The sequence below is a fragment of the Patagioenas fasciata genome, chromosome Z (genome assembly GCF_037038585.1).
Source record: "Patagioenas fasciata isolate bPatFas1 chromosome Z, bPatFas1.hap1, whole genome shotgun sequence".
Taxonomy (NCBI): Eukaryota; Metazoa; Chordata; class Aves; order Columbiformes; family Columbidae; genus Patagioenas; species Patagioenas fasciata.
In genome coordinates this window covers 60,796,537-60,810,136 of record NC_092560.1, presented here as the reverse complement: position 1 = coordinate 60,810,136, position 13,600 = coordinate 60,796,537, and the positions used below count along the sequence as shown (strand labels likewise).

General features: G+C 38.4%; 1 protein-coding gene across 1 annotated transcript in view; it reads right to left on the bottom strand.

Moving 5' to 3' along the window:
- The window catches only part of HCN1 (hyperpolarization activated cyclic nucleotide gated potassium channel 1), a 197,818-nt gene that overhangs the window by 70,723 nt on the left and 113,495 nt on the right, over window positions 1–13,600 (bottom strand). The window contains exon 4 of the mRNA XM_065861534.2: window positions 1,248–1,466. Coding sequence (XP_065717606.1) covers window positions 1,248–1,466 — 219 coding nt within the window. The remainder of the gene's footprint in view (window positions 1–1,247; window positions 1,467–13,600) is intronic.

Here is a 13,600-nt window from a genome sequence, read left to right as displayed (position 1 = left end):
TGCCTACCTGTAAAGAAAACACTTCAATCCTTCCTACTCAAATCTTTTTTGGACTTTTCCCTTTTTTTTTCCCAGCAAACTCAGGCCATTCCTCTTCATCTTCAGCAGATGCCAGGGTCACCCTCTCCTCTGCTTACTCTCTGCCTGGTTTCTCCCCCAGGCTTGTGTTATATCACACTGGGATTTCTGCCCGGTTTGACTTTCTGAACTTTCTTATGGACATATGCCAAATACTATTGCTCGGGCTGTGTTTCTTATTTGCTGATACAAACTCTCCGATTTCACTAACTTGCTCAGCTGACCTCTCTCCCAGTATGGCCTCTCCAGTTCCCCATTAACTATAATAACGAATTTTGGCTTCTTTTTAACACCCCAATAACATCGCACGTCCTTATTGCCCCTGCTGAGGTTCACTCTGATCCTTTCTTCCTTATGCCACCACTCCTAACCTCATCACCTGGTTTCATAGCTTTACCCACACCTTGCCTCTGCCTTTCATTACACGACCTCATTCCAGAAAGATCCCACCCTGTACCCATTTACATCTTTTTAATTCCAATCATACCTACAAGGAATCAAACAACCTTTTTCTTCCTGTTTCAAGAAGAACTCTCTTTCTTCTACTAAAGTCTACTTATCTACCCTTCCACCACGATCCTTTTGTGCTTGGAGAGGACCTAATAAGTCATGGATCAGCAGCTAAACAATACCATTATAAAGCAAAGACCTCTTGTAAGTACTTCTGTGAGGTAGTTACAAACAAAACTAACTGATTTGGTTTGGTTCTCATTTAAAGGTCATTCTATTAGCATGTTCAAGGTTATCCCAAAACTGCAATCCAAAGGAATGACAGTTATTGAACAGACACCCAAACTACAGAGCTCAAGGCCCTTGTTCAAGTTACCTAAACCAAGTACCTACAAAGTCACACAGGGGTACATAGCATAGTCTGAACCAGGGGATAGAGTTTTCACAGAAGATTTTACAGAGTTTAAAGCAAGTTTCACATCCAAGATTTCATTCAATGCATGCAACATCCAGAACTGTTTGCTCCCTAAGAAAAGCGGGTTCATGCAGGAATATGGTGAGCCCATGGCACATTCTGAACTCCTTCATGTTCAATGAAATACGCCGCAGGATTCAGATGTTACTAGATTATTTCATGTAATCTTGTACAGCCTTTTCCACAGTCAGAACATTCCCTTAATTTATGTCAAAACTTGAGAAGTTATGTTAAAATGAGTTACCTTTTCTTGATATTGTCGCCGTGAGGAATCCAGAGACTGAATGAGGGCAGTGGCATGACCTACAAACATGGCATAACAAGTAGCCCCCACGATCATACTCAACATGGTTATCCAGAGGTCGGACATGCTGACGGGGGCACGGGCTCCATAACCAATGCAGAGCATATGGCTCATGGCTTTGAAGAGCGCATATGAGTACTGCTTCCCCCAGGAATCGTTCTGCAAGAAAAGAGACAAGTGACTGAGCCAGCAAGCAGCTGAAAGGAAAAATACATTTGTACCTGTATAGCGGGATCTTAGATTACTGGCTCTGAAAGAGCAGTCTGGTAATGTATTCTCTGTGTGTGAGAAGAGATATTTCTTCTAAATTAATTGTTAGATAAAGCATCAGAGATTCTGCCAAAAAATACTTAGCACAGTGAGATGAAATAAAATTGACTATACATGATTGTATTCTTAAACGTGGGTGTTAACCTAATTACAAAGAGACTGAAGGTCAATTTTATTTTACAGCCCATGGCAGAGAGACTGAAAGGGTAGTGTCTCAAACATTGTGGCAAAACCAGTTCTGCAGCCAGAGGAGATGGGCCATCCCTAGGAGAATGAGATGGGACATCATGAGAAGGTGAATTGCCATTTACATGTCAAGGACAAGCTAACAAACCACAGAAAAAAGGCCAGGTGGTACAGGAGGCAGGGAGGATTTGTCACACAGCTCCTTTTTCTGATAGGCCCAGCATGGCAGTAGGGGAGAATAACCCAGACCGCTCAAGACCCTTCAAGATTGCCTAGGACCCTTCAGGACTCTTACATCCTTCACAATCACCCCCCAGTGACACCTGTGCAAAAGACTGCAGATCATGCAAGCAGGCAAACCAGAGGACTATAAGAAGCCCACTGGTACCAGCACAGGCAGTGTGCCCACCATCCTGAGGACCATTCTGCCCACCAGTGTCACCGCAGGAATCAAACCAGACACCAGAGGACGCTGCACATCGATCCAAGACTACAAGCCTCAATATAGACATGGCAGAGCAATAAGGGTGGTGAAACCTCTCTCTCTTTCCCTTTCTTTTCTGTTTTCCTTTTTGTAAGTAATACAGTAACGTAAAGTTTACAGCCACACATGTGCCGCAAACTTTTTATGTTTACTAATTGAGCCTAAATAACGTAAATCCTTGTGCCATCAAATCATTTGTCAAATGGGCCACGCTGCAAAATAGAAGTCTTTCATTGACAGACCTTAAGTATCCTGTGTACTCTTTTCCAACCAAAGGGACGCACAAATCTGAGTCACCTCTCCCCCCACCCATACCTCTGGGCAAGACATCACTCAGATGGATCACAAAGAACTGAGCAAGAAGACTCATCAAGCGCAAGAAGGTAATATTTTAATATGCATGAACATACTCTCATGGCCCCATTTCTTTTCAGAGTTGTCCACACAACTACATTTCATCTTACCAGCTGTTTCACTTTCAGAGAACAGAAAGAAAAAAAAAAAGGGAGTATTATTTCTTGTAATGTCTGCTTAACCTGTTTTTTCTTGTAATATTGTGCTTATACGAGAAGCATATTAATTTAAAAGAAGTCTGTTTATTCTGCAGTCATAGCAAACCCATGTTCATAGCCACGGTCTGTGAAACATAGCTCAAAAGAAAAGGTGAATATCTGGGTCCTGCATTTCTGATTTGTAGCAACCCTTTCCCTTTCTCTCTGGCAGATTAGAAGGACTCAACAGCTCACTCTCAAGCTTTTAAAATTGCAAAGGTGTTGTCAGCATCCTCCCTTTAGCTTTACATAGAGGCAGTCAAAGGCAGTGTTCCCAGAGAAAAGCAGTCACTTTAACACATTCCAAAAAGCCCTGGGACTCCTTGTCAGATTTTTCTACTTTCCCTGCCAAAAGAATGAAACAAGATCAATTTTATAGCGGTTGAGCATCCAGTACCCAAGAAAACAAACTGTGCTTGGAGGCACACAGTGTACATGAGAAAACGTGATATTTACCACACGAAACTAATTTCAGAAATGAAGAAGACAGACCTGGGACAACATTAGTAAGATTAGGCAGTTATCTAGTACATTGTCTATTATACAGGACCAAAAATAATAATCCTGTTAGCATAAATCTCCAAATCAGCAGTAGCATATATGTATAAAATTTACATATAAAAGATCAGTATTTGTGTCTCTCACTCATATAAGCTTTGCTCAAATGCTCATTTCTCAAAAGAGCTGCAGGCTTGCCCTTGTGCCATTTAAATGCCAACATTACTAATCACTCTTCTGGTTTTGGTCTATTAAAATGCTTTTTTCTATACCTCCTATTAGCTAAAATAACTGGTAATAGGAAAGAAGCTAACAATTCTTGGATTGCAGATGATAAAGTTACTATTTATTCACTAATACAATATTTTACAAATTAATGATTCCTCTATTTAATGTTTCATTTTCTAAGTTAAAGCTTTTCAGATCTGTGACCTGTTTCTGTCTTCACAAGCGAAAATTTTGTGTTGTAAGTATTGCTAAGGAACAGGTTTACAATTTCTGTACTTAAAAAAAAAAAAAAAGAAGAAAAAAAAAGAAGAATTATCTTAGACTGCTGGGAATCAGGTAGATTTCACTGCATAACAAGGAAATGAGTTTCCTTTGCTCTGGGGGTTTATAAAAATACTTAAAAAAACGAATGAACAGAAGAATCTTCCCTGAAAAATCTCCAGTTCAGGATTTGTACATGCAGCTGGAACACAGACACTTCTTGCTGTCTCAGTCAGTGCAGGTATTTTATTGTAAGTTCCTGATCTCTCAGGAATGCAGCTTCCAGCAATGAAGGCACATTCTACTTTGAAGGACTTTCCTTCCAACTGGTATCAATCTCCTTTGGGCAGAAATCATTAATAATGGAACTATCAGAGACCCATACCAAATTCTTTTGCAGTTGCAGCTTTACATAGAGTACATTGGGGAAAACAATAAACTGCCTGCTGTGGGGAAAAAAAAAAAAAAAAAAAAGGCCTGTTTTTTTAGGCTACAAGTAGCATTGTTAGAGCCACAGTATTCAAAAGCTGGTAAGATCAAAACCTCAGTTACTGCAGGGCTCCATGCAGTGGATCTTGCTCATAAACTATTTTTTAGCATAACTATTTTTAATATTAAATAAAAATAAAAGCTGATCTAGATCTGGCCTATCATACCCTTGTTGTGATAAACCTCAATTAAAATTATTTCAGTAAAATGATATTTTTACATCATGGCTTTTAGCTAATCCAAACACTGGTTGATTTCATTTGTTGACTGAGATCCTTTCCAAGTCTATGAATCACAGTTTTAAGTAAAATACCATTGTCTTTAAGAAAGAATAAGAAAAAGGGAGTGAGGAGAAGCAAGAAGAAACAAAATACAAGCACAGCCTTCTACCAAGCATGGAACAGGCTGAGTGAAAAATAAATTCAATACTACTTTAGAAGTATTACTATGAGGGAATAAGTAAGCTGTAATGACAGAAGAGAAATAACTAAAAATGTACAACAAAACAAACAAATCTATGTTTTACCATGTGTCTAGAATCTAACACTTCAGTCATGGTTGCATCTGAATCCAGACTGGAGGTCAAGGCCCTCTCAAATGGCCATTTTGTTATACAAGCAGCATTAGATATTACTATTTAACTTGCGATAATCTTGTTACAGGACGGGCACATTTCAGACATTTGTGAATGGATAGTCCTGAGCAGCTGGTCTTCAGATGGCTAGAAAGGGTTTAGCAGAAAAAGACCCGGTGAAAAACCTCATGAGGTTAATATGGCCCCCATTCTCAAGCTTGTCCAGGTCTCTCTTGGTGGCATCCATCCAGCCAGTTCTTCATCCACTGAACAGTCCATCCATCAAATCCATACCTCTCAAATTTAGAGAGGAAGATGTTGTGGTGGACCAGATGTCCCAGATGGACAACATCCACTGATGTGGTCACTCCATTGTAGAAGGCTACTGGGTTGGGCAGGCAGCAATTGTCCCTAGTGAAGCTGTGCTGGCTGTCTCCAAGTGCCTCAGCTTAGCTTCTAGAAGGATCTGATTCATGATCTTCCCAGGCACACAATCAACCTGTTATTCTAGAACCAGTTGCAAATGTTGCACTTTTTAGCTTCTGTGGGGAACAAATACCATTGTGGAGGGTATAAATTTCAATACAGTTACTTGTGCTGCTCAATGATTTATCCTAAATATAGAAACCACTTTAAAAGTATGCTGATTCTAATGTCAAATCCTATAAACCATATAGCCTACTCCCAATATTACTATATGATTAATTATTACTATTTAATTATTTTTCTACTTGCGTTGTATAACCTAAGGGCTTGGCAGGACAAACTAACTTTGTTTCAATGCGAGACACTGGAATTTTCCACAACTCCATTTCGACATGCTGCCCTTTGCAATGCAAAAGTGAGGAGTGGCCATTCCTCTGCTACTAGCCTACAGAGGTTTTTTTTTTAATGAGAAGCATTTTTGCACTTGCATCATAAGGAGATTTTTACATAACACATTCACATATAATATCTCTGAGTTAATAAAAGCTTATTCTATGAAATAAAGAATCCTGTGTTTACATAGCCAGTGTTTCTTTAATATAATTCTTAAATATAAATATTCATATAAATACATGTTAAATGTAATATTCTGGCTTTAATGTATACATTATAAAGAAACCCAACACACAAACAAACAAAAATGAAACCAAGACAAAACACAAACCTCTATGAGCTGAAAAAATCTCCTACCAATCAGTAAAAAGGGCATTTAATTTCTTAGTTGACAATGGATTGATCACTGTTTCCAGATTAGCAGTAATCGGTTTAAAATGTTTTAAATGAAATGACATTAATTTGGAAAACTATTAAAGACTGTAATTGTGAGAAATACCAAAGCTGTTTATCCAAGGACTGATTAGATAATCTAGCTTGATGACATTAGAAAATCCTCACATTTGTGAAAGGAATGATCACTGATCATTTGCAATTAGTTGTGTGAGTATATACATTAACTTAGCCGTTATCCTGAAGAATACATTAATCACAGGGCACATCTGATTTTTAAAAGTCTGTTTCCAAGCCTCTTCCTTCATCACAGGATGCTATCCTCTGTCTCATAATTTCACATAAACCTGCTACAAATATATTTTTGTAATATTAACTTTGCAGCTCATAAGAAAAAAATCACAGTAAGGTCACACAGCACCTTCTACGGGACAACAATAAAACACAAATTATTTTTCTCAGTGGATTAAGAAAGGTATTCTATTTTACTGGGATCTATGGAGGTTTTCACCAGGATATTTTGTTGTCATGAGACAAATCAATTCTACTCCCATACTGTGGTCATTCGTTCAGGCACAGCTTATCTTCCCTCAGTCACACGTATGCACTGAGATATAAACTGATTTAGAAATCTCATTAACAAGCAGACTATTGCACAGACAGCAGTGGTTTCCACGTTTTTGACTCAGTTTCTTTTTCCTTTCACATCATGGGTGCTGCATGTGTCACATAAATGGTCCTCTCAGTTTGCAAGAGCATGCTTTACAATAACGGAACAAAGACTGACCTAGGAACAAAATGAAATGGATTCCTGAACTCACACTCCTGATTCTCCTTTTCAAAACTGTAGTAGGAATGGTGGAGGAGGCTGTCTCTACGCCAAAGAGCTTGCACATCCATTTATGCCCACCATCGCCTTCAGGTTCTTCTGAAAGTGATATCTAAAGGAGGGAAGCTGGATACAAATCTTGACAAGATATAGATGGTTTGTGTCTATCCTAGTAAATTAAAAAGGATCAGAAATAATTTCCAAGCTCTGGAACTTGGTTCAGATGGGTATATGGCTAGAGACGCCCTGCTGTGGCACTGGCCACATAGCACACTCACAAGCAATACCAGGTCTACTTTGGAGCTGGTGTGGGTGAGGAACCATTCCTTCTAGGCAGCTGGCATGAGTTCATCCTGTGATGAAGCTCAAACGAGATTAATACTGTGGAAAATGTAGGTAGCTCCTATCCCAGTCCTTTCCCAGCATCCATTAAAAGTGGGCACTTTTAATTTATGAGCATGGAGGGAGGTAGCCAGTCCATAAGTAAGCCCTCTAGTTTCAGCATTTTCACAGAAAGTTATTGCACAAAATGAATGTAAAGTTTGAGTGGGGCTTCAAAAGTTGAAGAAAGCACAAAGCACCCCTGCTTGTATGGCAGCACATACCGTAATGCACTAGTGGTCCCAGGAAAACAACTGCCTGAAATATGGAGGACAAGAGCCACTGCTAGTCGAAGTTACTGTAAAAATTACAGGTTTTTCCAATGGGAATTCAATTAAACTGCATTTGTGTCTTATACACCATAATATGATGTATTTATATATATTTATTTGCAATATAGTATTTCCAACAGTTTCTTAAAGACTTCTTCAATTAAAGAATTATTTAAAAGATAATTTAATAATAATAATAAAAAAATAATGCTAAGAAAAGGATATACCTATATGTTAATGTCATTTCTAACAGGTATACCAGACAGAATTAGAAAAAAAGATACATTTCTTACCAAATCCTGGAAGATTGAAGTTTAATGGCCAAATCCTTCCAACTGTTACACTTAACCTTCCATAAAAGTTCTATTGTCCTCAAAAGCTTCTCATGCTTTGGATATGGCCTCTACACATTTTCAAATTCTAGCTCTGCTTTTGAATTTCAGAATACAAGTTACATCCACTAGCAGTAATTTCCCCACGTCAGCTAGTTATATGAACTAACACTGGCGTGAGACTAGAACTGGGCCTATGAAATCTATGAAATCATAGAACCACAGAATGGTTGAGGTTGGAAGGGACCTCTGGAGATCATCTAGTTCAAGACACAACTGCTAAAGAAGGTTCACCAGAGCAGATCACACAGGGATGTGTCCAGGAGGGTCTTGAATGTCTCCAGACAAGGAGACTCCACAACCTCTCTGGCCAGCCTGTTCTAGGGCTCTGGCACCGTCAAAGTAAAGAAGTTTTTTTCTCATATTAAGATGGAACTTCAAATGCTTCAGTCTGTGCCCATTGCACCTTATCCTACATTAATCTAGTACTTAAATTTTCCCTAAAAATGTATTACTTTAGAACACTGATCTTTCTACTTAAGTCCAGGGTTCACTTAGGAAATGTAAATATCATAGTTAATTCCTAGAACAACAATCCTCCTGGACCCAGTACTGACCCCTGGAGAACCTCACTAACTACAGGCTTCCAACCAGACTGCATCATTGATCACAACCTTCTGAGCTCTGCCATCCAGCCAGTTCTCAATCCATCTCACTGTGCACTCATACAATCCACACTTACCTATGATGATGTTGTAGGAGACAGTGTAGAAAACCTAGTTGAAGTCAAGGTAGTCAACATCCACTGCTCTCCCCTCATCTACGCACCCAGTCATGCCATCATAGAAAGCTACCATTTCAACAGTAATACATATATACATTTTGATATATTAATAGGTATATAGTTTACATACTTGTCCAACAATCAGTTGCATAATTTACTGCCTCTGGCTTCATACAATACCTTTGAAGGACACATTAGTTAAAATTTCAGGAAATTACAGCAAAATACCATTTCAGCATTTCAACTTTCAAATAAGTTGTTTGAATATTGCAGTGAATATCCAAGTTGGCCAATGGGAAAGTTGTGCAATATTTACTGTTTCAAAAGTTATGCAATGGTGAATGTTTTATCATGCAAAATCTCTACTTGTCACAGCTATTACTACTAAGAAACTCTTGTTTTCTAAAAGTAGTAAAGGCAAGGTGGGATCAGACTTGGAAGACTAAAAATTCTCCTTTAATTCTAAAAATCTAAGTTCAAGGAGTAGAGTATATTTTAGGAAGTGTGTAAGTACATATGATACAAGGAAATCACCCTAAAAGAGTAGGCTCAGTGGAATGAGCAGAAGTCTTCAGAAACTTCTCAACGTTTTTCTCTGCTGATATGTGCACAGATAACAGATGGTGCAGATGACTCAGCAATACTTTCAAGACCAATACTGGCAGAAAAAAAATCAGAAAGCGTTTGGCATTGTGTTCCACAGGAAAAGAGGTTTGACTGGTGGAGAATGACTAAATATTATATATTTACTTTGTTCAGAGTCCTTACGAGACTTTGCTGTCATTACAGCTTATTCATGTTTTGGTGCTATGTCTTTGGCACTAGCCATCAAACAAAAACAATGTTGTGTAACAGATCTTTTTTTCTTCTGATTATTTATCCTGATGCAGAAAAAAAAAAAAATAATAGTTATCTGCTAATACATTTGCAAGTAGAAAGAATATCTGCCTGTGATCACCTTTTCATGGTAAGGATGAATAATTTTCAGTATGGAAATCAGTGTGGCAATTCACGGACAGCAAAAGAAGTGCAGGTATTTGGCTTAAACGCATAGCCTGGTCTTTCACATATGAGTTATTATGTTCACATGAATAGGCCTGTTGTGTTCAAAAGGATGGTTCACATGAGAACAAATGCTCAGAATATCATAGGTGAGGCTTCCCTGTACACTGCTCAGTACTGCCCTTTGTTCTGTGTATCTGTATCTAATCAGAGGTAAAATCATGAATTCCTACACTATTCTTTTACCTATGAATCAGCCTGCTCTGACTCAAAGTTTGATGAAGTTCAAATCACACTGTTTTTTGATCTTGAAACTGAAGTGCCATTGTTTACAAGGGACTAACTGGAACAGATAGACATTGTTTGCCAAAGGGAAAATATGCAGTAATCACAATAAATACACAATAAGTATTGTGTGGTCACAATAAGTGATTACAAGTACATCCACAGGTTTTCAGCAAACTTAATTTCACTGGAAAACAATGCATGTCAGAGAGAATGATGTTCTTACAAGAAAAGAAAGCAGGAGTCAAAACAATGTCATGTCTAATAAGAGAATATATACATCCTGCAAAGAAGCATTTTCAATGAGAAACTATAGTTCATGAAGTAGCACTATTCAGGAGCAGTAAAAAAATCAGACACAGCATATCTTTTTTTTCTGTTCTTTTCAGTTGGTGAAAGGGGCTGGATACAATGCAAACCAGTTTACTTAACAAGCCTCAAGCATTGAATCAAACCATTTATGAAATGTTTTTCCAACGCAACCATGGAGAAAAGCTTTGAATTTTCAACTATCTGATAGTCAAGAAGAGGGAGATGATACTGTGGGCTTAATATAGTACAGTTCTGGGAGACAGCTGAAGCAGCGAAGTGACATAAACCTGACTCGTGACTCCACAGTATACTGCTTTACTGAAAACTGTTAGGAAGAACCTCCACCATCACAGAAAATATTTCCAACCAATTTAGAAAAAGGAACTCAGCAGAAGGCACTGCATCTCTCTGTTCTACGAACAACTCAGACTAGACAGCAAATTATGTGATGCATTTGATCCCAAATAAAATTACAAATAAAACTGATAAATTTTTGGCAGTGGACATGTAGCTTTCTGAATGCTATCACTATTCTCTTTGACTCAAAGTGGTTTTGAAGCTACATAAAAACAAGGAAGGAAACAACTAATGTAGCAAGTGGCAGAAAAGGTTATTATTAGGAAAAGACTAGGCCAACTTGACATATAAATTGAAAGGTAAATAGACAGGCATGCACAAAATCAGAGTATCACAATGCTTATTCCCTAAGAACATCTCAAAACATTAAAAGACTGATTTTCCAATAAATACTTTCATCCTTTTTCTATATGAATACATAGTCTGGCAAAATAATTTCTTGTTCCAAGTATTTGTAGGAATGTATCCTCAGGAAATAAAAAAAATAAATAAATAAAAACAGGATTACAGTAGATTAAAACAGTCTAATATAATCCACTCATAAAGGCAAATGTGTCCACATAGAGTCTGAATATGTTTTAATCTGCTTAAAAATGGATCAAGGTGAACCAATGCTACTTTCACACAGGGAAGCAGAGTAAAGGCTGGGCCTAGGATTCAGGAGTTCCAGTCCTTTAAAAAACAGGTTCTTTCCCTGGTAAAGTGATGCTTGGTACAACATAAGCAAATTAAAATATTTTTTCTCCTTATTCTAAAGATGTAGTTTTAATAATGTTTTATTTTCTCTTTAAGTAACATTCCTTTTAAGGCAGAGGTTCAGTGCTGGTTTTACGTATTGCTCTTCACTTAGCTGATATTGAAAGCAACACTTTTCTTGTCAGTTTTTCCATTTATTTCCTAATGTGATGCCTTTGAGACTTCAGGCTACATCTAGTTAGTTTATCATTCTTCAGGAAATTAACTTACTACAGTATCTGAGCCCTCAAGCGGCTGGTCTGCTTTTTTGGTAAATCACAGTCCTTCATCCAATACTATATCCTATAAAAAGCTGTGTGTTATTTTATTAGGTAGTGACAGCAGGAAGCAAAAGAGTTTTGCGGCTGAAATTCTATTTTGGCTCTACAAAAAGAACAAACCTTTTCTGTCAAAGTAAGTAGGCTGGATCTAGGTCAGAGGCTTTTCTTTTTCTGAGAACTCATCTGAGCTTTGCTGATGACCTGTTCTTAAATTCAGTTGCTCTAAAACCACAGCTGCTTACCACAGTCTGCAAGACTTGAAAGGTAATAAAATAATATAAAGGAAAAATGATTTACCAGCCTAAACACCACCCACAAAATTATGTCTAGGCATTAAGATTATTCAAAAAAAAAAAAAAGACTGAGTAACTCATAAAAAATTAATTTCTCTCTTCCATCAAAGGGAGGTTAACCTAAAGCATAGACGAATATCCTAACTTTTGGAATAACAACTTCATATTCTGAAGGACAGGACGGGGAACATCCTCTTTTTCTCTTTTGAAGCCCTTGAGGGAGTTGACAGAGCATCCAAGTGACCCCACAGTTTTCATCTAAGAGGTGAGGAGCACCCAGGCCCCAGCTCCAGCAATAAAGACAGGGATGTCCCTGTACAACCAGCAGCCCAGGCCCACTCGATCACTCTGAGCCTCCTCAGGTGAAGTCACTCAGCACAGGGCCCAGTGCCAAGGCCAGTCAGCAAGGCCAGCTCACAACCATGACAGCTGGCAGAGTCATGACACTGTGACACCATGCCCACCTGACTGGCCTAATAGCAAAATGCACATGAACTCAAAAAGTGATTGGACAAACTACTGGAAGAAAGACACGGTGATGGCTATTACACACATAAATGACAGCTTTGGATCCAGAAGTCCCCCAGCTGCAAATTTCTGAAAGCTTGTAGGATATGCTAAAGGAAACATCACTCTCTGCTTGCTGTGGTTTGATCTTCCCTGGGCACTTGCTCCTTGGTCGCCCTTGGAAAGGAGCCAGACAGATGGTGGGCCAGACTTCCCACAGACATTCCGTCAGTCCTGTCATCCCACGTGAATGAACTCTCAACATTAACTCGGAGGCAGCTATGCATTCATTTTGACTTTATTTTATTCTTCTCTTTTGTCTGCCCACCTTCCTACCTCTCCCCCAAACCTCTTGTAATCCTCACCCAAAAGTGAGGTGTACTAAAACTATTGATGCATAATCCCAGTGTTACATTCAGTCTTGTATAGACTGTTTCATTGCATGATTTTTACTGGATTAGTGATCATGTGGGATATAGCCTCTCTTACTATCACACGTAGTTTTCAAACAAATACATTATTTGCTGCTGATTGGAGAAACAGCAGTTCAAAGTTATTAATTCCTTATTCTAAACTATCCACCTCTATTATTTTCTTTAGATAAAGAACAGGGTAATGATGCACTTTGAATAAGTCAATCTGGAAAGAGCTATTGCCAAGTCATAATTAGGCTTCATTGTTCTATACTTTGCTTCCACAGATTAGTGAATAGAGAAAAGGACCAAGTAATAAATTACCTACTTTTATTGTGTCTAATTTTTCTTTAGCCAACTTGCCTTCTCACAGCTCCATAGTAAGTATTTATGAGACACCCATTCCATCCACGTAGCAACGGTAATTCCATTTAACTGTGCAGAAAAGCTTGGAAACCATATGGGATACTTTCACAGTTGCAACATAAAAAGTAAGAGAGTCTCTCTCTGCATTTAAGAATTAAACTGCACACTTTGATTACAGCAAGATGCACAAAACTATCCTGCAGAGCAAATATGACATCCACCTGCTGAGCAGTTTACAGGAATTCAGGTTCCTCAGACTAGATACTGAGGATGAAAATATTCCGATTGAAATAGGTAAGGCTGAAGCAGATGGCTCAGCCCAGGGGACAAACCCTGGGGAGAAGCAAGTAATGGGCAGTATAGCACTGATGTTTGAGGGAGAGAGGAACAG